We start from the raw sequence: 23,685 nt of genomic DNA on the forward strand, positions 1-23,685 counted from the left end.
CTCGCAGGGTGCAGGGCACAGAGTCAGTGCTCGGACATATCAATGTCTGGGGGTCAGAGCCCAGGCGGGTCAAGTGGTCTCCCTCCTCCCACGTTGGCAGGAAACAGGTACTCAAAATCCTGTGCAAGGAGTGAGGGCCGCGCTCACTCTGCTGTGAGCCCCCGTGACATGGCTCCTGCAGCCCCTACACCAGGCTGGTCAGGGCCTCCGTCCCTGCAGCTGGCACTACAGCTCGTTTGCCTTGTGCCCCCACATTCCCGGGGTGTGTGTGCATCGTGCAGCATGTGGGGCCTGGCAGGTGAGGTGGTGGCACCCACTTGGGGGGGATTACAGGACGCTGCAAAGGGCCGTGTCCTCTCAGCTGGGCTTGAAGCCCGACAGTTTCGTTGGGCTGTGTCCCCGATATGAGGGTGCCCTGCAGCAGTGCCAAGAGCTGGGGCCTCCGTCCTGCTCTTCCCCAGGGAGGCCCACGGGCTGGCCTGGGGTCGGCCCCACGCCTCCTGGGTCTGATGGCGCTCGCCTTGCCCTGCAGCACGACCCTCTCATGCCTGTGTCGGCCTCCATAGAGCTCATCCTGGTGCAGGACGTGCGGGTGAGTCCGGAAGAGGTGACCATCTACAACCACCCTGCTGTGCAGGTATAGCTCTTTCTCTGCCACCACGCCGCCCGGGCATGACCCATGGGGTTTGGGGCCCTCGCCTCTGACACCCAGCTGGCCCCTTCTCGCAGGTGGAGCTGCACATCAGAGAAGGCTCCGGCTACTTCTTCCTCAACACCAGCACTGCAGACATCGTCCAGGTGGCCTACCAGGAGGCCAGGAGCATCGCCACGGTGAGTGTGGGCCCCGCCCCACCGTCCTCCTAGTTTCTGATCAGGGCGGCTGTGGGGTTCACGGACTGATTATTTCAAAAGCTGGCACTTAATCACATCAGGTGCAATTAGCAAGGTCTTGAGATTGTCTAATTCATTGTTTGTGACCCTTTTGTCGTTTGCATGCTACCTTTGTGATTTTTATTCCATCTCCAGAAACTACCCACACTATTAGTTAGCTAATGGTTGCCTTTCAATGGATCTTTTAATTAAGATTAAAATATTACTACAGGGCCGGCCCCGTGGCTTAGCGGTTAAGTGCACGCGCTTCGCTGCTGGCACCCTGGGTTCGGATCCCGGGCGCGCACCGATGCACCGCTTCTCCTGCGATGGTGAGGCCGCGTCCCACATACAGCAACTAGAAGGATGTGCAGCTATGACATACAACTATCTACTGGGGCTGGGGGAGGGGGAAATAAATAAAATCTTTAAAAAAAATATTACTACATAAGCACCACTATAACAACCATGAAGAAGATGGCTTTTATAAGATACATCAGCTCTGTTTTTCCCTGTTCCTTTCTTGACACTCTCCCTATTCTTGCAAATAGGAGCTTAGCTGTGCCCATGTGGGGAAGACTTTAGCATTCTACTTTTTTCAATGATTTTATCCTAAGTTTTTTTTCCCTGTGTTGCTGTGTAGGCTGGCTGGTTATTTTTATTCAGTCATTTGTACCTCGCCATTCTCTCCTTGCAGAGTGTTTGGGTGTAAATCTTTTTGTTTTTTAAAAATAGCGCTATAGTGATAGTGAAGAGTACAAACACCAGTGTCCTAAGTGTCAGCTTATCTGCACGGTGAGTAATTAGGCGATCAAGAAAACAGAACGTGCTTTAGAAGGAAACTCTTACTGCTGACTGTGCCACACCCCTGCCCTGAGTCATGAGTGCAGGCAGCTGAAGACAGAGATCGGTGCACGAGCAGTGTCCAGGAGTTGCAGCCGCGCTGTTGCCTCTGGACTGCTCTGAGCCCAGGACCTGCTCTCCTTTTGTTAAAAGGGTGGTTGCCAAGTGTTCAAGGAGCGTTACAGTCGTCCCGGCCCAAATGAGACTTTCTCCCGGACTCCGAAGAGCCCGGCTCCATTCAGTGCTTGGCGTGTGGTGGGCACTCAGAGGGTGCAGCGAGGGGGGCAGGGTAGGGCCTCACCCTGCCGGTGCACTGTCCTGCATTCCTGATGGCCGCCTTCGCTCTCAGCACTGCCTGGTTTGTGCAGGGGAGCCCTTGTGGGCTAGAACGGCAGGAAGCAGACTTCCCCATTCCAGGGAAGGCTAAGATCAGACTTAACCTTCACAGAAACCTAGTCCTCAAGTCTCCTTTCGGAAGTACCGCCAGGTGCCTTGCTCAGGGTTGTGCAGTGAGTTTGTGGCGTAGCCGGAAATCAAGAGCATGTCACCTCACTCTCAAGAGCATGTTAGGGCTTTCACATCCGTAACGCCCTAAGGTCCGTTTCTCTGACTTTGTGTGTCCACTGACTGTCTTGACACAAGGGTCACAAATCAGTTGCCTCTGGGATGGGACAGGTGTAAAGTAAGTGGGGGAAAAAGCAGACCATGGGGGCATACCTGGAAGTGCTGTGCTAAACAGCACCTGACGCTTAGCTTCAGCATCGGGGAGTAATAGGGAGTGGTGGGAACTGTGGCAAAGTGGAGAGCAGAGACTTGTAGGGGCAGCTGCTGTGCACCTCTAGCTCTAGCTGACTTCTGTTATTTATGTTTTTGTGAGGAAGATCAGCCCTGAGCTAACCTCTGATGCCAATCCTCTTTTTGCTGAGGAAGATTGGCCCTGGGCTAACATCCGTGCCCAACTTCCTCTACTTTATAGGGGACGCCGCCACAGCATGGCTTGACAAGCAGTGCGTCAGTCCACGCCCGGGATCCAAACCTGCGAACCCCTGGCCACCAAAGTGGAGCGGGAAAACTTAACCACTAGGCCACCGGGCTGGCCCCTGACTTATGTTATTTTTAATAACAGCTTTATTGGGGTATAATTCACATACTACAGAATTCACTCATTTAAAGTGTACAATTCAGTGGTTTTTAGTATGTTCATAGATATGTGCAACCATCACCACAGTCAGTCTTAGAGTATTTTCATCACCACCAAAAGAAACCCCATACACTTTAGCTATCCTAATAAGGATAAGCTAATAGAGGTCTAGCCTCCTCCCTAATCTTACAGACACACACACACACACACACACACACGCACACGCACACGCACACGCAAGGGTATTGGATTTTGTCAAATGCTTTTTCTGTGTTTCTTGAAGTAATCATGATTTTTTTGTTTTTTATTCTATTGATATGATGTATTACATTAATTGACTTTCAGATGTTAAACCAACCCTGCATTCCTGGGATAAGTGTTACTTGGTCCTGATATGTAATTCTTTTTGCGTGTAACCAGATTCAGTTTGCTAGGATTCTGTTGAGTTGATGTTTATATTCACAGTAGATATTGTTCTCTGGTTTTCTTTTCTGTGATGCCTTTGTCTGGTTTGAGTATCAGGGTAATATCAGCCTCATGGAATCACTGAGAAGTATTCCCTCTTCTAATTTTTGGAAGAGTTTGTGTAGAATTGATGATAATTACTCCTAAATGTTTGGTATAATTAACCAGTGGAGCCATCTGGACATGGGCTTTTCTTCATGGGTAGTTTTTGATTACTAATTCACTCTCTTCACCTGTTGCAGGTCCATTCAGATTGTTTCTTTTTGAGTCAATTTTGGTAGCATACGTCTTTCTAGGGCAACTCGGTTTTTTTATTTTGTGTTTTTTAACATTTTTTTACATTCCTCCGTGATTGACCTTGCTCTGTGGCTGTCTTGTGAAGAGGATGCTTTCTCACAGTGCAGTCCCTCGGTGAAGGATGAAGAAGCATGTCGTAATATCCCTGTTTTTCTCAGAGGCAGAATCACAGGTGGCAGGACCTCTTAGGTGTATTGCCATAAATCAGAGCAAAAAACCCCATCTCTCAGCACCTGGGAGCAAATGTGCGTTGTTAGAGGAAGCTTGAGGGTTGCTAGAAGCCTGAGGTTGTAGGAAGCTGTACCGTAAGCATTTTTATTTCCTTTGTAAAACAAAGAATACCTCCCGGGCCATTCTTCCTGCCATGTAACTGAGTGTTCACTGTCAAATCTTTCACATTAAAAGGAAAACCTCAAATCATAAACAATTCCAACTGTTTAAAGTATGCCTTGCTTTGCTTTACTTCTAGAGATTAAAAATAACTCCCCTGTTATCAATAAGAGGAAAATTTCAAGTTAGAAAAAATGTGTACAGTGCCAACAAAACTTGGGAACCCTTTCCCTCACATTTGTCTCGCACCACACATTTTGAATGAGCCCTGTGGGTGGACCTCTGGACAGAGAGAGACCTTTCCTCCAAGAACAAGAGCTTCTGAGAGACCGTGATGGACTAGGCTGCCTCTACAGGTAGCGAGCACCCCATCCCTGGAGGCATTCAAGCAGAAGCTAGGACACTTGTCTGAAAGACTCAAGATGAAATTCTAGCATCAGAGCCCAATTTCCCCAGAAGACCTGTGAGCCCCTGTTCAGTCCTCCAGTGCTGCAGTTCTAGGATTACCCCTTGCAGTCCCTGTCAGCAGCAGGTTCTGGGATTCTCCTAGTCAAGACTAGTATTGATGCCCCTATTTTACAGACGGTCCCAGCAGAGCTGTAGCAGTCCTGTCTCCGGGTTCTGGTCTGGCCTTTGCTCATGGGTCTCATCCCTTTCATGGCTCTTCTGGAGTGGGACTGAGTGCCCCGTTGCAGGCACAGCCCCCAGGACACGTCCAGCACTGTGGGACGTGCCAGTCACACCCCACGTGGCAGGCCCCACAAGGACTGCTTTTGCCCCGGAAGGTATCCTGGTGGCACCTTGACTCTGTGGTCTCCACTTGCCCTCATCTTGGGCCTGGGCAGAGACCCTCGCAGCTCCAGGGGGGAGTCGTGTGCTGCTTCTGCCTCTTCTGTAACTTGCAGGAGGAGTTTTTCGTGGAGTGTTGACAGTCGGTGACAGGTGCTAGCAGCTTCTCTGATGGTGGTTTCTGAAGGACGTTTACCCGTTTCTTTGCTGTCTTCCAGCTGCTAATTAGCAGCGTTCTCATTTCCCTTAATCACAGAGACAAGAAAGCCCACAGCAGTTCTTCAGGTAGCTCATAGAAAATGTTTCTTTCTGTCCTATTGATATACATTCGGGATGCAGGAAGGCTCGTGGGTGTGTTTTGGCTTCCGAGTGTCTCCGGGAGGGAGCATGGAGCTCATGCATCAGGGCCATTGTGAAGGTTGTTATGCGCACACAATACACCAAGGGCTGTGCAGGGCTGTGCTTCATTCTGCTCACACAGCCCCAAAAACTCGCTGCAAGGGGCCTTTATTACATTTTTGGCTGGCTTGCATGTAGGAGTGTTTACCTGATTTAAACTTAGGGTTTCTTTCTTCTCAACAATTATTTACGTTTCAAAATAAGTCCTCCAAGCAGAACTCGTGTGGTTATGAGAGTAAGAGGAAGGAGCCTACTGTGCGCCGAGCACTTCACACCTTTCGTTAATGCATTCCTTCAGCGAAGATGGGTGCCTGTCGTGTGCCAGGCGCTGGTCCAGGCACTGGGGATTTGGTGGTGAACAGGTCAGCTGCAGGCTCTGTTCTCAGCAGCCCAGGTCTTGCTCTCCATCTCCTTGGTCCTGTGGCGCATAGCCAGTCATGGTGATATCGTGCATCTGAGGAGGCACGTTAGGAAGGGCGTCCGCCTCCTTGAGATGAGGCAGGAAGTGGGTGGCAGCCACAGAGCTTGAACTCATGTGTGTCCTGCTTTTCCCCTGAGAACGACCTCTGGGCAGAGGTACCTGTCCCCAGCCCTGGCCCTGGGGGAGGTCTCGGGGCTGCTGGGGTCCCTGGATGAAGTTTTGTCCAGTGTTCAAGTCAGGACCCTGCCCAGTGCCTGTGCCTGTGATCGTCGCGTGATCTTGGTCATTCCCCACAGCCTTGAGGGTCTAGTTGGGGGCACGGATCCTGACACTCTTGCGTGGCGTGGCCCAGCCCACTGTGCAACATTGGCAGGCACGCTTTAGGAAACAGAAGCTGATGGCTCCAGTGATGTTTGGAAACATTTGTAGGGTCCTTACTCTTCTGCAAATGCCACCCATCAAGGGACAAGTCTGAAGTGTTATGGGGCCAAGGGAAGGGAGAAGCCAAGATGATGCAGGCAGAACCTCGGGGCCTGGAGGATGCACGTGGACGTCACAATGTCAGCCCGCTTGTGAGCAGAGCTGCCTCTGGCTCCACGTACAGCGTCGTAATGAGTAATAATGCATTCATCGCCTCTGAATTGATGACAGGGCTTTCCCCCAGCTCAGCGTGCGCTGGCGTTCTCAGGAGGCAGCACGAAGAAGTGAGAATTCACCCTGGACGTAGATTCCCCACCCGCCCTCCCGCGCACACATTCTCTTGTATGTCGGTCAGGAAGCAAGGGGTTGGAAGTCTGGAGAAGCAGGCCGCTGTGACAGACGCGCACAGTCTAGAGTTAGGAGTGGGGCAGTCCCCACTTGGCCACCCGCTGTCCCCTCACTTCCCCGAGTGCACTGTCTTTGTCTCCAAAGCAGCCGAGTGAGCTCTGGCGTAGAGCGTTGTTCAGGTGGGCGTGAAGTGAGCTGGTGACCGGGCGGGCCAGGCCTGCAGCCTCTGCTCTCCGTGGATGGCAGCGTGACGCCATCCTCCGCTTCTGTCATCTGACGGGGGCTGGACGGCCAGCCTCTGGGAAATCAAGCAGAAGAGGAGTTGATTTCCCCACCGCCATTTTATGTCTTTGCTTAAAATGTGCAAAGTGGTCTTCTCAAAGGAGAGAAAAACAGAAAAAGAAAAAGCCCTCCGTACCTTCGCCTCGTGAGTCTATCAGCAGTCGGTACATGTGGCTTCTTCGTGCTGTGAAGGGCGCCTCAGCTCCTGGCGGCGGTAACTTTTGCAGGAGGAGCAGATCGGAGCCTCGAATTGTGTTCTCAAAGAAAGCTCTCATTGTTCTCTGTAATTTTTATGTGAGTACTCTCTGGGGAAAATGTAACAAGCCAGGGTGAACTCTGCTCAACGAGAGACCTGGTGGCTCCCAAACCCCACTCCTCAGCCCACATTTAATACCAGGCTGGCATGGCGATGGCTCAAATTACATAGCCATCGTTTCGGAGCATAAATGTGATCTCCACTCTGGGATCTTGATCAATTGACTTAAAGTCATTGTGGGAAATAGCCCAGGCGCACGTCGTCTGTGTGGATGGCCTGAGCTCAGGAGTATGGCAGAGTTCTCAGCCCGGCCAGCTTGCTAATTCTCACTGCCCCCAGCTCACGGGGGGCCTGGGGCCCGTCTGGGCTCTGGCCTTTCCCTGCGGTCCTCTTTCTGTCCTGGTCACTGGAGGCGTCTGGCTCTGGGAGTGGCCAAGGACGGTAGAAGGAGCCCTAAACTGGAGCGTGAGTGCCTGGGGCCCCCCATGCTGCCCTTTGAGGGCTACATTCCCAGCCTGCGTGGGCCTCAGTTTCCCCATATGTACATTGAGGAGTTGGACCAGAATCAGCACTCCCAAATAGATGTGGGGACAAGGGGTTTGCAGGCTTTTTTTTTTTTTTTTTTTTGGAATGTCCAAGTATCAACAATTGGGCTGAAGCACCAGATTCCTTTACTGGGACCAGAGTGACCCAGCCGTGACCCGAATCTTGATTTAATCAAGATGTGTTTATTGGGGGCGAGTCTGTGCCAGATGCTGGGCTCAGTCCTGAGGCTGCAGTAGGGGAGAAGACGGCCTGGAGAAGAAGGAGGGACACTGAACGATGGTCTACGTCAGGACCAAAGGACAAGCGGCGTAGCTGTCCTGGGAGAACTGAGCAGAGGGGCGAGGGAGCCTGCCCTGTCTGGGGTCAAGGGAAGGCTTTCCCCAGGGAGGCCGCTCAAACAGGGGCCTGAAGGGGGAGTGGGAGCCAGCAGGTGAGACGGGAGGAAGGGAGCCCCAGATCTTGAAGATGGGTTGTGCGGCCCTGGGGCAGGCAGGCAGGCAGGCGCTGGCAGCTTTGAGGAGTGGAGAGGAGTGTGGCTGGAGCGTGACAGCGGTGGGGCGTGTGTTTGCAGAGAAGTTAGAGCTGTGGGCGGGCCGGACGATGCCACGTTCTCACAGGACACATTGGGGTTTGGCCTCCATCCCTGGGCAGCCTTTGAAGGGTTTTAACCTGGGTGCCATGTCATCGTATTTGGTTGTCTCCTTAAGGTCAGAAACCTGATGTGTTTTCACAGTTTCCTTTTTTGTTCCAGTATTATTGAGTTATACACATACAGCACTGTATAAGTTTAAGGTGTATGGCACGATGACCTGACTTACATGTACGGTGAAATAACTACCACAACAAGTTAACATCCATCATCTCCAATAGACTAAAAAAAGAAAAGAAAAATGTTTTTTTTCCTTGTGATGAGAACTCTTAGGATCTACTCTCTTAACTTTCAAATATACCAAAAACATGTTAACTACAGTTACCGTGCTGTACATTATGTTCCCAGTACTTATTCATCTCATAACCAGAAGTCTGTATGTTTTGTGCCTTTGGACAACTTTCACCCAAATTGCCCCACCACCAAATTTATGGGTAACCATAAATCTGATCTCTTTTTCTATGAGTTTGTTTTTTGTCTGGCTTTTTTTTAGATTCCACATGTAAGAGACATCATACGGTATTTGTCTTTCTCTGTCTGGCTTGGTCACTGAGCATAATGCCCTCGAGGTACATCCATGTTGTTGCAAATGGCTGGATTTTCTTATTTTTTTTATGGCTGAATAATATTCCATTGTGTACATATACCACAACTTCTTTATCCGTCGATGGGCACTTAGGTTGCTCCTGTGTCTCGGCTGTTGTGAATAATGCTGTGATGAACATAGGGGTGCAGACATCTCTTCAGCATAGTGTTTTCATTTCCTTCGAAGATAGTCCCAGAAGTGGAATTGCTCGATCATATAGTAGTTTTTAAAAAATTTTTTGAGGAACCTCCGTGCTGTTTTCCGTAGTGGCTGCACCAATTTACATTCCCACCAACAGTGCACAAGGGTTCCCTTATCTCCACATCTTTGCACACTTGTTATCTCTTATCGTTTTGATGACAGCCATTCTAACAGGTGTGAGGTGATATCTCATTGTGGTTTTGATTTGCATTTCCCTGATGATTAGTGATAACTGAGCATCTTTTCATGTACCTGTTGCCCATTTTTATGTCTTCTTTGGAAAAATGTATTCAGGTCCTTGGTCCATTTTTTAATTGGATTGTTTTTTTGCTATTGAGTTGTATGTGTTCTTTATGTATTTTGGATATTAACTGCTTATCAGATATATGGTTTGCAAATATTTTTTGTTTCCATAGGTTGTCTTTCGTTTAATTGACAGTTTCCACAGGTTCTTGATATTGAAATTCTAGCTTTGCAAACACTGAACTGCTCACTGTACACATCTCCTCCGCAAAATGAATGTAAGACCACACACCACAGGCAACAAAGCCAAGGTCAGCTAGAGGTGGGAGGCAGCCCGCCGGGCTCACCCGCTAGCTCCGTGACTTGCCCCCACCTGTCCGGCCCCTCAGACACCCCCTTTAAATACACACCGAGCAGTATAAATTGCTTCAAGCCCACCTTCAGCAGAGGCATGTTAAAAGACAGCTGCCAAGTGTGTGAATGCCCACCCCCTGCAGCAGGTGGGAGTGGTCCTGATGCAGTTTGTCAAGGGAGAGAGTCTCCGGAAGGCGAGATCCCTGGAAGTGGGTGGAGAGAAGAGAAGCCTTGGAAGGCGCTCGTTGGCACTACAAGACTGGGAAACGGTAGCTCAGATGTGTCCCTTCACTCAGAACACTTTATGAGTCTCGACTTCCAACAGCTGGGGTTGCAGAGGTGAACGAGACTCAGAGAGTTCACACTGAAGAGCCTAGCGGCCCCTACGGTCTGCTCCCAGGTCCTATGATTCTGTGAGCAGACTGGAACTTCTGCGTGAGGGCTCCCTTTGGAAAGCAGCTGTCTCCTGCTCTGCCCGCCCCTGACTTGTGGGGTGCTCTTCTGTTCCGGGAGCTGCAGGGGCAAGTGGCCTGGATGGGAGATGCGGAATGCGGGTTTGAATCCTCCCTCTGCCTCCAAGTGGCTGTGTGCCCCAGGCTCTTTGAGCAGCTTCCATTTCCTTCTCTTTGTAAGTTGTACAAAGTTGAAATAAACTCTCTCTGAGATTATCCCAGCACCAGCATTTTGCAACCCGAGCCTGTCCCCTGGCGGTGGGGGCTCATGATGAGGGGTGGGCAGGGTGATATTTGGGTTAGGATTTTCCTTGTCCACTCCTCGAGCCCTGGCCCGGAGGTCTGTGGAGGTGGCGTCCTGTGGGTGATAGGCTGATGCCGTGAGCAGCTACGTAACCGAGTCCACCTCTGCCCTCGCAGGTGCACCCTCTGCGCCCGGGCACGTCGACCATCATGATCCATGACCTGTGCCTAGCCTTCCCGGCCCCGGCCAAGGCTGCCGTTCACGTCTCAGACATTCGGGAGCTGTATGTCCGCGTAGTGGACAAGGTCGGTGCCAGCTTGCTGACGTGGCTCCCGCTCTGCTGATTTGTAGAAACCGGGAACCCGGTGCGGCTGTGCGAAGTGTCTGCCCCCTGTCCTCTGCTTTTTCCCCTGGTTTCTGCGTCACTCCACCCCCCTTCCAGGTTGCCGCGAGCTTGCGCCGCTGTCTCTCGCCTCTGTTGTTGTGTGTGCACAGTGCAGAGTAACCCCTGAGGCTGTGCTTCTTCATTCCAGTTGACATCAGTAAAGCTCGGCTGCAAATCCCCCTTGAAGCTGGCTCCACGTTAGCCCTGACTTGGGAATTCCTGTCCTCCTGCTGGCGCGGGTTACTAACCAGCCAGGCGCATACCTTGCTGAACAGGAATTTTTCTCCCCAGTATGTATGTTTTGGATTCTCCGGAATTTCAGTGGCAAATCAGTAAAACTCACTAGTGCCAAATGCTTTTGCAAAACGAATATGTGATAGATCTAGACATTTCTTTAATGTAAATAGGCAATTTTTATTACTCCAAGTACCTGAAGTAACTGCAGCGAGGCCTGCAGAGTGCTGCTGTCAGGTTCCTGTGTTCCTGAGTGGAGAGAATGGGCACGACTTAAAAAGCCAGCATTCTCTCACACAGCCTCGAATATTCCCCCTATGACCTTATTTCCACTGATTACGTGCGGACCAGACTTCTGTGTCTTCACTAAGCGTTTCTGACTCTCGTTTCCTACAAGAGTCTTACTGTGTGTATTGTATGCTGCCAGGTGTGAGCTCGTGCGTCACTGTGCGCTTATTGAACTCCTGCTGTATGCCTGCTGCCGTTCTAAGCTGTGGCTTATCTCTTTTACTAGATTCTTCTTTAAGAGTGGGGAGTGTGATGTATGCATCTGAGTATCCCCAAGGCCCTTGTGTACAGTAAGCACTTAACTGTCATTTGTTGATGGGCTGATAGTCTGGAGGTCGACTCGGGTGGCCTATGCCCGATTCCCAGGGCGTGGGTTTGAGGTTGGTAACACTTTTTCAGAACGTCACAGGGTGCCAACACTGGTGGAATTGGCCATTCAGTGGCGACCCCTGAGTCTCTGTCCCCCACGATGTAGGTGGAGATTGGGAAGACGGTCAAGGCATACGTCCGCGTGCTGGACTTTCACAAGAAGCCTTTCCTGGCCAAATACTTTGCCTTCATGGACCTGAAGCTCCGAGCAGCCTCCCAGATCGTCACGTTGGTGTGAGTCCTCCCAGGGGGCAGAGGAGGGCATCTCGGGGACAGCACCGACCAGTCTGTCCGGGTGGAGAAGTCCCAGCCCTTCCTTCTCTTCCAGGGCCCTTGACGAGGCCCTCGACCACTACACTGCCACGTTCCGCGTCCATGGCGTGGCCATTGGCCAGACCAGTCTCACTGCAACCGTGACTGATAAAGCCGGACAGAGAATCAGCGCGGCCCCACAACAGATCGAGGTAGAGCTGCTCGTCTTCAGGCTGCACGGGGTCAGCGCAGCCCCTGCCGCATGCACGGGAGGAGCGGGGAGTATGTCTTTTTTGTGATAGGCGGGGAGTTTTAGAGCCAGTCCGGGAAGCCACCGTGGAGAGGCCAAATGAAAAGCCTACAGTGCCGTACAGCGTCCTCTGATTGAAAGGGAGCCTTTACTAGTCCCATCTGGGGGGATCTGGGGGGCAGCGCCGGAGGGAGGGGCTGAGTTCATCCCCCTCTGAGACATAGGGGACATGATGCAGCTCAGAGAAGGGGTACGACTTGTCACACGGCAAGGGAATGGCAGGACGTTCTTTAAACCCTTGCAGTGCCGGCAAGTGATGGCTGGGTAGAAGCTGCAGGCAAATTTGGGCTCGTGTGTGGACACACAGTCTGAACTTTAGAACGGGCCCTTGGAAGTGATGGGCTTCCGTCACAGGAGCTCCTGGAGCAAGCAGTTCCTGCATGAGGGAGCTCTCTCGTCCCCCGGCATCGTCTCAGTGTGTAACGTGGGGCTGTCTCGTGGTGTTAGGTTTTGACAGGAGCCCCACAGTCGCCAGGGCCCAAGGCAGCCGTGGCCAGGAGATCGTGTCCAAGCGTATCCTTCCGCAGCAGCACTAAACTGTGGGGCTCCTGCCGTGGGTCTCGGCCACACAGGGGCCGGTGGTCTTTATGTTAATCTGTGTTGTAAAGCCGGTGAATGCCATCGTGCCTGCAGATGGAAGCGCCCCTTTCTTCTCCCGGCACACAGGAGTTCACTCTGCCCATAAGCAGCGCGGCCCTGCAGAGACTAGTCCTCAGGCACAAAGCAGCCCCTTGGCCGAGCAGCGCGTTTGCTCACCCTACAAGCTCTTCCACCGCTCCTGCCAGGCGAGGGCCTGGGGCTGCGGAAGGAGGGTGTTGGCACTCTGCCCTGCTGCAGAGACGGGGCATCCTCGACCCTGCCCCCCGAGCCCTGCTCTCCTCATCTGAAAAGTTTCTAGGGCATTGAAGTAGAGAACTATTCTAAGGTAATTTGTCAGTAGAAGTTTGGAGAAATTTGGTGAAAGAGGCAACCTTCCAAAGAGGTGTTGGGGAAATGTGGAAGACAGTGGATTGGAAACTTGGACATATATCGGAGTCCCCCGGAGGACTTGGTAGAGCGCAGGACCCCACCTGGTTCCGCAGGTCTGGGTGGGCTGGAGAGTGCACATTTCTCGAGGTTCCCACGTGGCATTCACACAGTGGAACATGCCCCCCACCACCGCCACCGAGAACGTGGATCATTGGGCCGGGGGTGGGATGAGATCCTGTGGGAACCGCTCAGGCTCCACCAGAGTTGGCCCGAACCCAGACCCTCGCCAGTCAGTCTCCACAGAGGAGTGATGTCCACACAGCATGTTTCTCGCTCCCTGAAGACATGAGGTGTGGATTTCGCCCCACTGCGTGAGCTTGGAACACAACAATCCCCTTTCTGTCTTGTGTCTCCACACCCAGGTCTTTCCCCCGTTTAGGTTGATGCCCAGGAAGGTGACGCTGATCACTGGGGCCATGATGCAGGTAGGAGCCAAACACCACATCCTTGCCCCAGCCCCACCTGCGGCCAACCATCAGCAATGCCATCAGCAATGCGGGCTGCCGCCTAACCCCGCCCTGGCTCTAGGCATGCCTGCCCACCCTGGGCATCAGAAACGGCTAAGGTGGAATGCTCCAGGGCGTTGGCGCCCTCGCCCTCTGAGGACAAGGTGTGGGCTGGCCGGGAGAACGGGGGCTGACGGGCACTGCTGTGTCTCCCCGTTCCAGATCACCTCCGAGGGCGGCCCTCAGCCTCAGTCCAACATCCTCTTCTCCATCAGCAATGAGAGCGTTGCGGTGGTGAACGGCGCCGGGCTGGTGCGGGGGCTTGCCATCGGCAACGGCACCGTGTCAGGGGTCGTGCAGGCCGTGGACGCTGAGACCGGCAAGCTCGTCACCGTGTCTCAGGTAACGGGCGTGGGCTCCATCGCGGACACGGGGCCCTCTAGTGATGGGGCACACTGGCGAGTTGGCCAGCTGTGACGGGGAGGACGCCCTGTTTACGGGGTTTGGGCTCTGCTCCTGAGGCCCACCCCTCTCTGAGGGTCCTGTTTCTGCCCTCTAAGTCCACAGCCCCTGTCTGTCACCCCTGCCTGGGATGGCCCTGCCAGCTGGGGGCACCTGGACCGCCAAGGCTGCTTTTCTCCAGACTGAGTCTCCCCAGCTGCTCCTTAAGGGACAGGTCTCCAAGCGCCTGCCCTGGGGACATCCAGTGCATGAAGGTGGCAGCGGTTGTGATAGTGGACTGTGCACTCGCCTCCTCTAGTCCTCAGCATCCTCGTGCATTTTGCTGCTGTCTCTGTTTGCAGATGAGGGGCCTAAGGAGCCAGCTAGTGGCCCACGGCCGCTGCATAGGGGTTCCAGGACTTCATCCGGGACGGCTGACGTCAGAGCTCTCAGCCTTTTGTCCGTTCATTTCAGGCAGAGCCTGGGGATGTTCTGATGGAAGAGGAGGGATGCTGTTGGCTCTGACACACTTGGTGGATTGCAGTGTGGGTTTTCAGATGCATGTGCTGGCTTAGCTGCTGTAAGCGTGGATAGTTGAACACCAATAGTGTTTCAGACCTGGATTTGTATTTCCAGGAGAAAAAGCAAACCTGGGTCATCCAGTAATATCTTTTGCTCCACTGGAGGTGCAGTTCTCTCCCCAGTCCCTTCAGCCCACGGAGGGATACTCACTAATTGCTTTCGTGGGTCAGCAGAGATGCTAGAAGGCTGAGTTAGGGGAGTCCTCTCCCCAGGAGGGCCTTCCTGCCCCGCGTTGGTGGCACTGACTCTGAGCAGGTGAGAGTTAGTGTCTCCAAGTCTGATGGTTTCCCTTCCTTCCCAGGGGTGGGTCCGTCTTTGGGCCTCTAGAATGGAGATGGAGATGGTTTCCACCTCCTGAGAAGGGCGCAGGGTGCTTGGATTCTCCTGACATCCTTTGCCTGTGGTGACTTGCATCAGGGGGGCTGCTTTGTGGGGCCGGCACCTGGGCTCTAGGAACAGCGTTTGTTTTGTGTGACATGATTGTGGACAAGAACCTTTTCAGAAGCCAGTCATCCCTTTCCTTGTCGGGAATTGGGCCCCCTGAAAGCAGTCCGCGAGCCCCCCGAGTTTGACTCATCTAAACACGGCACCCAGGGGGCTGGTGTGGGTGCCGCCCCGGAGCAGGGGAGGCTGACGTGCCCTCGTTCCCCGAGGCTGCCTGTGATCCGACGTTGAGCTCCTTGACTTACTCCCTTTCCCACAGTTTCAGTGTCTCTCCTCATACCCCAGTTAAACCACAGAGTCCCTCTGCATCACGGGGTGGATGCCCTGGTGCTGCCTACCGATTTTCTAAAGACAAGGCATTGGAATGAAAATCTGTCCTGTGGCAAACAGCAGGGTTCAGGCAGACGTCTTGGAGAGTAAGACGAAGGAGCAGGGAGGCCCTGCATTTTCTCTCTTTAAAGAAAGGATTGGCTTTAGGAACTGGCTCCTTTTTCTTCTCCTGGGGGCCCAGGTGGCTGAAACAGCAGCTGGCTGGAGATTCAGCTTGAGGGGCCCCCAGCTGTGTGTTTCCCCCTGGCCAGCACTCCTCTCTGAGGTCTGCCCTTGCGGGCCACCTCCCTCTCTGCAGCCCCGTCTGGCAGGTCGGGAGGGGAGCTGGGGGAAGGTCCTGGTGCCCCTTGGCAGATGGAGAGGCTGTGCCACCAGCTCCATCTGAAAGGCGTCTCCTTGAGCCCAGGTAGGCAGCGGCTCAGCCTGAAGCCCGCGTGTCCACGGAGGATGTGTGATTCTGGTCAGAAGCTTCTAGTTCCGTCTGTCCAAGAATCAGCACCCAAGGCTGAGGGAGGGGCCAGGACTGGCAGGAGGAGACTGAGCAGTGGGAAGGACCAAGGGAAGGAAAGGAATGAGTGTTTATTGAGCCTACTGGTTGCTAGGTGTTAGCCCAGATCACAAAGCACAAGAATTGGGCTCAGCATGAGCACGTGTAAAAAGGGTCTAGTAGCCTGGATTCAGCATGATTCAAGAGTACTATGAATAAGCCAATCAAGTTAGCCTTTGGCCAGATTAATAGGAATACAGAGTTCAGAATGAAGGAGGGTATAAGGTCTGCTTTATTCATACTCTGCCTGCCTCCTGCATTCATCCCTGTACTCTGCTCAGAGAGCTCGACAAGCTGGATTTGGGGTTGGCAGGGTCTGGAGACCTGTCCTGTGAGGGCTGCCCAGCCTAGAGAAGAACAGTCCCCAGTCACTGCCCCCAAGTCTCTGCAGCGCTCACCTGGAGCATCTGGATCAGACAGGTCTATCGGCTCAGAAGACCAGGCGGGGACCCCCCAAGGGGATGGGAGGGCAGTGGCCAGATCCATGTGGGGTGAGCCACCCACAAAGCCAGGTAGCCTGAGGCAGAGAAGCCTCGTGCTGGACACCCTGTGGGTGCCTTCTAGCTACGTGACCCTGAGCTGGCCGTGACAGGAGCCCCCTTCATTGGCGAGTCCCCTCCCGAAACACCGCCCCTCGCACACCGCCCCTACCCCGGCCAGCCTGAGCCCCAGGGCCCTTTTCCTAGGATCTCGTGGAGGTGGAGGTGCTGCTTCTCCAGGCGGTGAGGATCCGCGCCCCCATCACTCGGATGAGGACGGGGACCCAGGTGAGGCGGGGACCCTCCTGTCTGTGCTGTCTGAGCAGCCTCTTGCCGGGTCTGAGGCTCTGGGTTCTGGGTCCGGAAGAGCTTGGGGGAGCCCCTGCTGGGACACTGTGCCTTCTCCATGCCCTTCACCTGCTCACCCTGGGGACCTGCGGGCTCCGCTTCACTGTCCAAAGGGACCTGCCCCGCGGTCTCCTGCTCCAGGACGCGGCGCCTCTCACAGCACGAAGCCCCTGTTCGCTTCGTGCCTGTGTCCTCGCCTGCTCTGGGGGGCGGTCCTGAGCGATGCCCCCGTCTCCCCGCGCCTGGGGCGGCACCGGCACGTGACAGGAGCCGGCGGTTGTGTGGCGTGCCCCTGCCGAGAGCTTTCTGTGCATTGGGTCACTGGCTGTTCCTGCCCACCCCGTGAGGTAGCTGCCGGTGCCGTTTCCGTGTCACGGGCGGGGAAGGGAGCACGAGAAAGCTTGAGGCGGCTGTCCCGGCCATGCCGCTGTCAGCGACGGAACCGGGAGGCCACGCGGGCGGCCGGGCTCCGAGTCTGTCTGCCCTTGGGCTGCGTCGCCTCCCCGTGCCGTCTGGTAGGCGCTGGGTCAGCGTGGGGAGGAAGACCGTGAGTCCCACCCGCGCCCATCCCCCGTGAGCGGGGAGCCCCTGCTATGCTAGCTGGAGGGAGAGGCGCGGAGCAGGGGCTGCGGGGCGGGGCGAGCCGTGCTGCCAGGGCTGCAGGCGTCTGAGAGCTCCCGGGGTCGCTTCAGGAGCGGGGCTCTGGGCCCCGGGACGACAGGGTGGGGAGGGGCTCGTTCCGTCTCGCGTTTCACGCTTTGTTCTTTCATCGGACCCTGCCGAGTCCGTCTCTGGTTAGGGAAGAGCCGGGCGCGGCTCCCCTTGCACGAAGGAGACGGGGAGGTGCCCGGGCAGTGGAGAGGCCGTGCGGGCGGTGCCCCCGGGCTTCGGGGCCCTCCCGGCGGTGGGACCCTGGTGGTCACGGGGCCTGGCCTCTTCCCTATAGATGCCGGTTTACATCACCGGGATCACCAACGACCAGAACCCTTTCTCCTTCGGCGATGCCATGCCAGGCCTGACCTTCCACTGGTCGGCCACCAAGCGGGACATCGTGGACATCCGGGGGCGGCACCACGAGGTAACCACCCACCCCGAGCACCACCCTCCATCCCAGGCCAGTGTCTCTGCACACGAGGTCTGCACCTTCACGCCCAGGCGGGCCCTGGTCCCTCGCTGCCCCTCTCGAGGCTCATCAGGACTCTTTCTCCCAAATGCTGCCGCCACGTTTTTCATACCCCTGCATCCTTCCTTGACTCTCACGCCTGCTGGGGTCCAGAAATATGGGCTCCCAGCGATCCCTCTCGCAGTACCCAGGCCTGTCCACAGCGCTTTTCATTTCCAGCACGTTCTTGCTGACCATTACAGAGGCCCTCAGTGGGTAAGCCTCCTGACAGAAGGCAGCAAAATGACGGCCTTGCAGGGAAGTCACGAAAGTGCCAGAATGTCACAGGGTCTTGGTCAGGGTCCCTGGTCTCCAGCCTCTGACCCCTTTTTGAGACAACGCTTGGCAGCTGGGGGTTTTCTCCAGGTTTATCCCAGAGGCTGCCCTCCCCTCCGCTTAGCCCTCTGTTGGTGGGACTTAGCCCTTTCTCAGATCTCAGAGGTGGAATGTGCTGGAGAGAACCGACTAACCCTCCAGTGGTAACCAAGCCCAGCCATGGGAAGGGGATCCCCGGGTCGCCCAGCGAGCCAGTGGGGAAACGGCACTGGTGCCAGCCCTGGGGACTCTAGGCTGCAGCCCCAGGTCACGCGGGACCCGAGTGGGGGTGGTTCTGGGAGGTTTCTTCTTGCCTTATCTGTGGACAGTGGGGGGGTGCTGGGGAGGGCGCCAGGCACGGGCATGGGGTTGCCTAGAGGCTGCCCGAAGCTCCTCTAGTGTAGGACGAGTGCCTGCCAGCCTACCTGGTGGGGCCAGGGTCCTGTCTCCACTGCCGGGGGCATCCCCAGACTGCTCGCGTGGTACCTGGGCAGTGTGACCTATTCACAGACACCCCAAACCAGGGGGCCCTCCGGGGGAGCACCGCCAAGCCTCGCGTCCCTCTTAGTGATTCATAACCCACTCCTACACGCTAAAGGCTCTAAGAGGTCCTGCCGTAGAATGCTGGCTTGTGTGGGGTGGCCCAGCCTCTTCCACGAGCACCTGTGAACGTGGTGAAACTGAGCTGGGGCGTGCTGCGCTGGTGCTGGGCCGACTGTGGGCTGCCGCCCCGGGGTTAGCAGGCCCTGAGCAGTGCAGGAAGGCAGCAGCCTCTGAGATCAGGAAGGCAGCTGTCAGGGAATCTGGGAATCCTGCACGGCTCTGCCCTTGGGAGGGTGCTGGGGCCCTGGGGCTCTCCCTGAAGACGTGTTTGTCTGTCCCAGGCATCGCTCCGGCTCCCGTCACAGTACAACTTTGCCATGAACGTGCACAGCCGGGTGAAAGGCCGGACCGGGCTGAGAGTGGTGGTCAAGGCCCTGGACCCCACAGCTGGGCAGCTGCATGGCCTCGCCAGAGAACTCTCTGATGAGATCCAAATCCAGGTAAAGGACAGGTGTGCAGAAGCCACCCTTAGAGGGAGGGTAAGTGCCGACCCCGCAGCCCGTCTCCTCCTCTCAGGGGCCGTGTGGGCACACTGCGGGTGGGTGCAGGGCTGGGGGCCCTGCCCCCGAGGAGTGCTCTTTCTGCAGGGGTCTGGGGTCGGGGGTGGATGAGGTGCTCTGGGGGCTCACAGGCGGGCTGACGGGCTCCACAGAGGAGTGACGTTGCAGGATGGGCGGGGTCGGCCAGCAGGCCCAGAGGAGGGAATGGCCCCTGCAGAGTCCTGGAGGTCCGAAATAGCTTGACAGAATAGCTTGACATGTTCCAAAAATAGCAAACGGTTCTGAGCTTGGCATCTGGGGTGCCTTCTCGAGAGGAAGAGGCTGGAAAATCGTGTGAGCTGGGCATGCATTTAACTGTATTTATTTCACAAACACTCACAGAGCACTTGCCAGAGGCAGCCGTGCTTTCCCACTGCTCAGCGCCGCTCACCCGGGGCTCCCGTGAAGCCTGCGGGGCAGGAGCTGCGGGTGCCGCTGCTTGACGATGAGCCTGTGGCCCCAGGGGGCGGAGCAGCCCTCGCCAGGTTCCAGCAAGTGGGCAGGGGCCCCCGAAAGGCCTTGAGGGCTGTGCCGTGTGGGCAGCCCGTTGGTTGACAGATGGAAACCGAGCCTCAGAGAGGGAGCTGGCCTGTGCAGAGCCCCAGAGGGTGCAGGGAGGCTGAGTCAGGTCCCAGAGCCCAGCGTCCTTCTCCGGCTCAGGGCTTGGCCCCCAGTCTCTCTCCAGCCTCCCTCCTACTTCCCCCGCCCCCTGGGCCCCTCTGTAAAACCGGGAGGGGACAAGTTGCCTCTGAAGAACATTTCTAGCTTCAAGGGCCCCAATCTGCTAGTCTGGGACTCAGGAACCCCCGGGACCCCTAAATTGCAAAGAAAAACTGAGAGTGAGAAATATGAGAAAAGAAACAGGTTCCAGCGCCCTCTTCAAGAAAAAATAAACCATTTCTAATGCAGGCACATGCCCAATCAGGGAAAGAAGCAGATTTTCAAAGAAAGAAATGCCTGTTTACCCATCTCCTCACCCCTGCCTGCACGTGCACACACATACACACACAAACACACACAGACATGTAAACACATACAGACATCCTCTTCCTGGCTAAAAGTAAAATTAAGTTCTGGCACCTCTCATGGAATTAAAGACAGGGGTTTGCACTTCCAAATTCTGTGGCCCCAGTTGGGTCACTTAACAGCTCTGTGCCTCAGTTTCCCTAGCTGACAGCAGAAGGAGTTTGAGTACCTCAGAAACTTAGAGAAGCTGGATCTGGCCCAGAGACGTATTTGGTCTCAGTGCTTCGAAACAGCTTTTATTTGTTGCCAACGTTTAAAAACAGGATGACTTTGTATAAAAATCGAATATGCTACTTGTCCTGAAGACATGGCGTTTTGCCACATGGCAAAATCAGCAGGAGATGGGAAGCAGCCTCCCCTTGACAGAGCTGTTCTCTCCCGTTGGCCACAGGCCCCACCGCTCCCTGCTGTCTCTCTGACAGGCTGAAGATCAGTTGCCATTTACCATGATGCTTGTGCTGTTGCTTTTCTGACAGTTAACGGAGAGGGAGATATCTCTTGTACCTTCACCTGCATCTAAAGAGGGATGACAGAGAATACCTGTTTCCTTAGGAAAAATAGGAGGGAACGTATTTGTACATGCATTTCCTGCACAGTCTGTGTGTCCAAGGTGAAGTTAACGAGGCTGCGTCACTCCGGACGCTGCCTGCCTGGCAGAAGGACTCGCCTGACACAGAACCCCGTCCAGCTCCCAGGGCCGTTTGTCAGTCACCGTTTAGGAAGTGCTGCCGCTCAGTGTGTCACACACGTCCCACAGCTCTTCGAGACAGGCATGGCAAGGATTATTCGTTTTAGACCCATTTTACAGACAAGGAAATCTAGGCTTAAATGTATGCTCAGAACACAGCGGTGCTGGGAGGTGGGGAGTCAGGCCAGTTTCCTCTTGGAAGATCACCCGTCAGTTCAGACGATCTCAGGCACTGGCCCTTAGGAGAATGCAGCTGGTCTGATCAGATCAGAAGCCGGGGGTGGAGGGGCTCAAAGCAGTACTCGGCATCCAGGCTCGAGGGTCCTCAGAGAAGGGGCCTTAGAAGGGTGTCGGGCGCATGAGGATGCGTGCAGAGAGGGGTCTGGAGTTCTGGGGTAGGTGCTGCCGCCGGGGGCTCTGGAGCCATCCAGGGCCTCGGGGCCCCTGGGGAGCGACAGGATCAGATTCCATCCGACATTATCAGGTTTATCATCTGCTGGCCTGAGTTCACCGAGGCCCCACACGCGCTCTCTGCAGATCCTGCGAGAGCGTGGCAGGACAGGGGAGCGAGATAAGGGCCAAGCGGTGGAATGGGGCATGTTCTGAGCTGGTCACCACGAGGAGCAGGCTGTCTTGCTGAGAGAAAGGAGCCTTTAGATGGAACTTTCTCCAGGCTCAGACCTGGCAGAGTTACAGCCGAGCAGACCCTGGGCCCTATAATTCCACATGCTGCCTCGCGTGTACACATCCCGGCAAACCAAGTCTCCTCCCCGGGAACTGGGGGAGAGGCCCCTGCTTCCGGCTCCGGGAGGCAGCTGCCATCAGGGCACACGCTTGCCTGCCTGCTTCTCGTCATGCCCTTGGCCTCTCCTAAAGGTCAGCCCTCACTGGCACGTCACCAGCCACCTGGCAGGTGCTTGCAAGAGCATGTCTCATCCCTGGGCCCCCTGGGCTCTCCCTGCGGGGGGAGACACAGAATCCTGGACAGGATTCCAGTCTATCGCAGGAACTACGACGTGCCCTCTGTCGCAGGTGTATGAAGAGCTGCTGCTGCTGAACCCTGAAGTAGAAGCAGAGCAAATCCTGATGTCGCCCAACTCCTGTATAAAGCTTCAGACAAACAGGTGCGTGACTCAGCGCTTGCTGTCAGCAAGACGGCCGTGCTGCGCTCACGCCCGCCGACTCCTTTGGGTTGTCAGCAGCCGAGGATGCTTCCAGCCAACTGTGCACCTTCTCGGTGTTGTGTTTGAAACGGGCAGCTTCTGCCTTCCTCGTCCTCTTCGCCGTGGACTTGCCCTCCCCTTCTACTCTTCTCTTCCCTGGAGCCTAGGAGCCTTTTAATGCCTGCTGCTGAAATCTGGTCCTTCAAAGGGGTAAAAGGACCGACTTGAGAGTGTTCAATTTTCAGACCCCCTGTGTCTTCAAGACTTGCCGCTCAGAGCGCAGTCCGTGGAGCAGCAGCGTGGGCGTCACCCGGGAGCATGTTGAAATGCACATCCCGGGCACCCCCCGGACCTGCAGAGTGAGGATCTGCACGGTCACAAGGTCCCCGGGCGACGGGGCTGCACGCTCACGTCTGGGAAGCGCAGTTTTAAAGCGTGCCTGCAAACATCACCCTACCTCGGTTTCAGAGGGGACGCCTTTGATGCCAGTGACTTGCGTGTGAACTGCAGCTGCCAAGTGGGGGACTGTAAGGACCATAAGCACTGACGTGTTCATGACATACACACGTGGTGTTAGTTCAGCCAAAAGCGTCTAAACGCCAGGCTCTGTGTTAGGCTCCGGAACAGAGATGGATGCCAGCTGGTGCCCTTGAGGGGTCTGGTGGGGAAGAGAGGAGTTCAGTGTGAGAAGAGCTACAAGGAAATGAGGTGTAATGTTCAAGCTGTAGCCCAAGGAAGGGCCTTCCATACGACGATTTAGGGGAGGCATGTCACGGATGCAGATGCTTCAGCTGGGTCTTGAAGGATGCATAGAAGTTCTGCAGGTTAAGAGAAGGGAGTTGACGAGGGGATGAAAGTTATGGCAGAGGCAATGATATTTGCTTAAAGTCACCTGAGGAGGGTCTCTGGGGCTGGGGTATAAAGAGAGAGTCAAGAGGGGGCCAGCCCTGGGAGCTAGAGGCCTTTGCTTCCCATATAGTATATTAATGAATATGTAAAAGAGCCTAAAATACGGCATAATTTGTCTTCTACCCAGTGCACATTATCAGCAGTTTTGCAAACCACTTTCTGAGCAACTTGCCCATTTTTACCTCGTTACCAGCCCTTGGAAATAGATTGCTCTATTTTCACAGTTGAGGAAGCCAAGGCCGAGAGGGGACGCCATGTGCCTGCAGGCACACGGCTGTTCGTGGGGGCCCTGGGACTGCCTTCGGGTTCTGTCTCCCTCAAAGCTCTGCCTCTTTCCACCACGCCAGGCTGCCTTATCTAGTAAGCTGAAAACAATTGGCCTCAGAAACAATCTCTCCGGCAAATGTCCCATGAAACTCCACCCTCCCCCTGACCACCTGTGGTGCGCGCTGCTCCCAAGAGCGGGAAGCGATGCTCTCCTGGGAACCATGGGTTTTCCAAATTAGGTTCCTGTTGGTGACGGACGAGTCTGCAGACGGGGTGCCAGCACGTGGTCCTGATGCACAGCGGGGCCACGATTGGGCCTTTTCTTCTCCTAGGAGCAGTTGGGAACCCCGGGCCCCGTGCTGTGAGCCACTCCTGCTGCCACTGTCTGTCAGA

At 55.1% G+C, this 23,685-nt stretch overlaps 1 protein-coding gene across 8 annotated transcripts in view; it reads left to right on the forward strand.

Annotated features, from left to right (window-relative positions):
• Positions 1-23,685, forward strand: part of LOC131420539 (nuclear pore membrane glycoprotein 210-like) — a 109,832-nt gene that overhangs the window by 69,654 nt on the left and 16,493 nt on the right. For 7 of the 8 annotated variants that reach the window (XR_009223567.1, XM_058566669.1, XM_058566678.1 and 4 more), the window contains 11 exons: positions 533-637; positions 730-831; positions 10,313-10,441; positions 11,519-11,646; positions 11,741-11,876; positions 13,366-13,428; positions 13,672-13,851; positions 16,480-16,560; positions 17,567-17,755; positions 18,982-19,140; positions 21,986-22,077. Coding sequence is in view for 7 of the 8 variants with exons in the window: in XM_058566669.1 (XP_058422652.1) it covers positions 533-637; positions 730-831; positions 10,313-10,441; positions 11,519-11,646; positions 11,741-11,876; positions 13,366-13,428; positions 13,672-13,851; positions 16,480-16,560; positions 17,567-17,755; positions 18,982-19,140; positions 21,986-22,077 (1,364 nt within the window). In the remaining variant the exon portion in view is untranslated. The remainder of the gene's footprint in view (positions 1-532; positions 638-729; positions 832-10,312; positions 10,442-11,518; positions 11,647-11,740; positions 11,877-13,365; positions 13,429-13,671; positions 13,852-16,479; positions 16,561-17,566; positions 17,756-18,981; positions 19,141-21,985; positions 22,078-23,685) is intronic. The other variant, XM_058566661.1, reaches the window with a different exon arrangement.

The sequence above is a fragment of the Diceros bicornis genome, chromosome 2 (assembly GCF_020826845.1).
Source record: "Diceros bicornis minor isolate mBicDic1 chromosome 2, mDicBic1.mat.cur, whole genome shotgun sequence".
Classification (NCBI taxonomy): domain Eukaryota; kingdom Metazoa; phylum Chordata; class Mammalia; order Perissodactyla; family Rhinocerotidae; genus Diceros; species Diceros bicornis.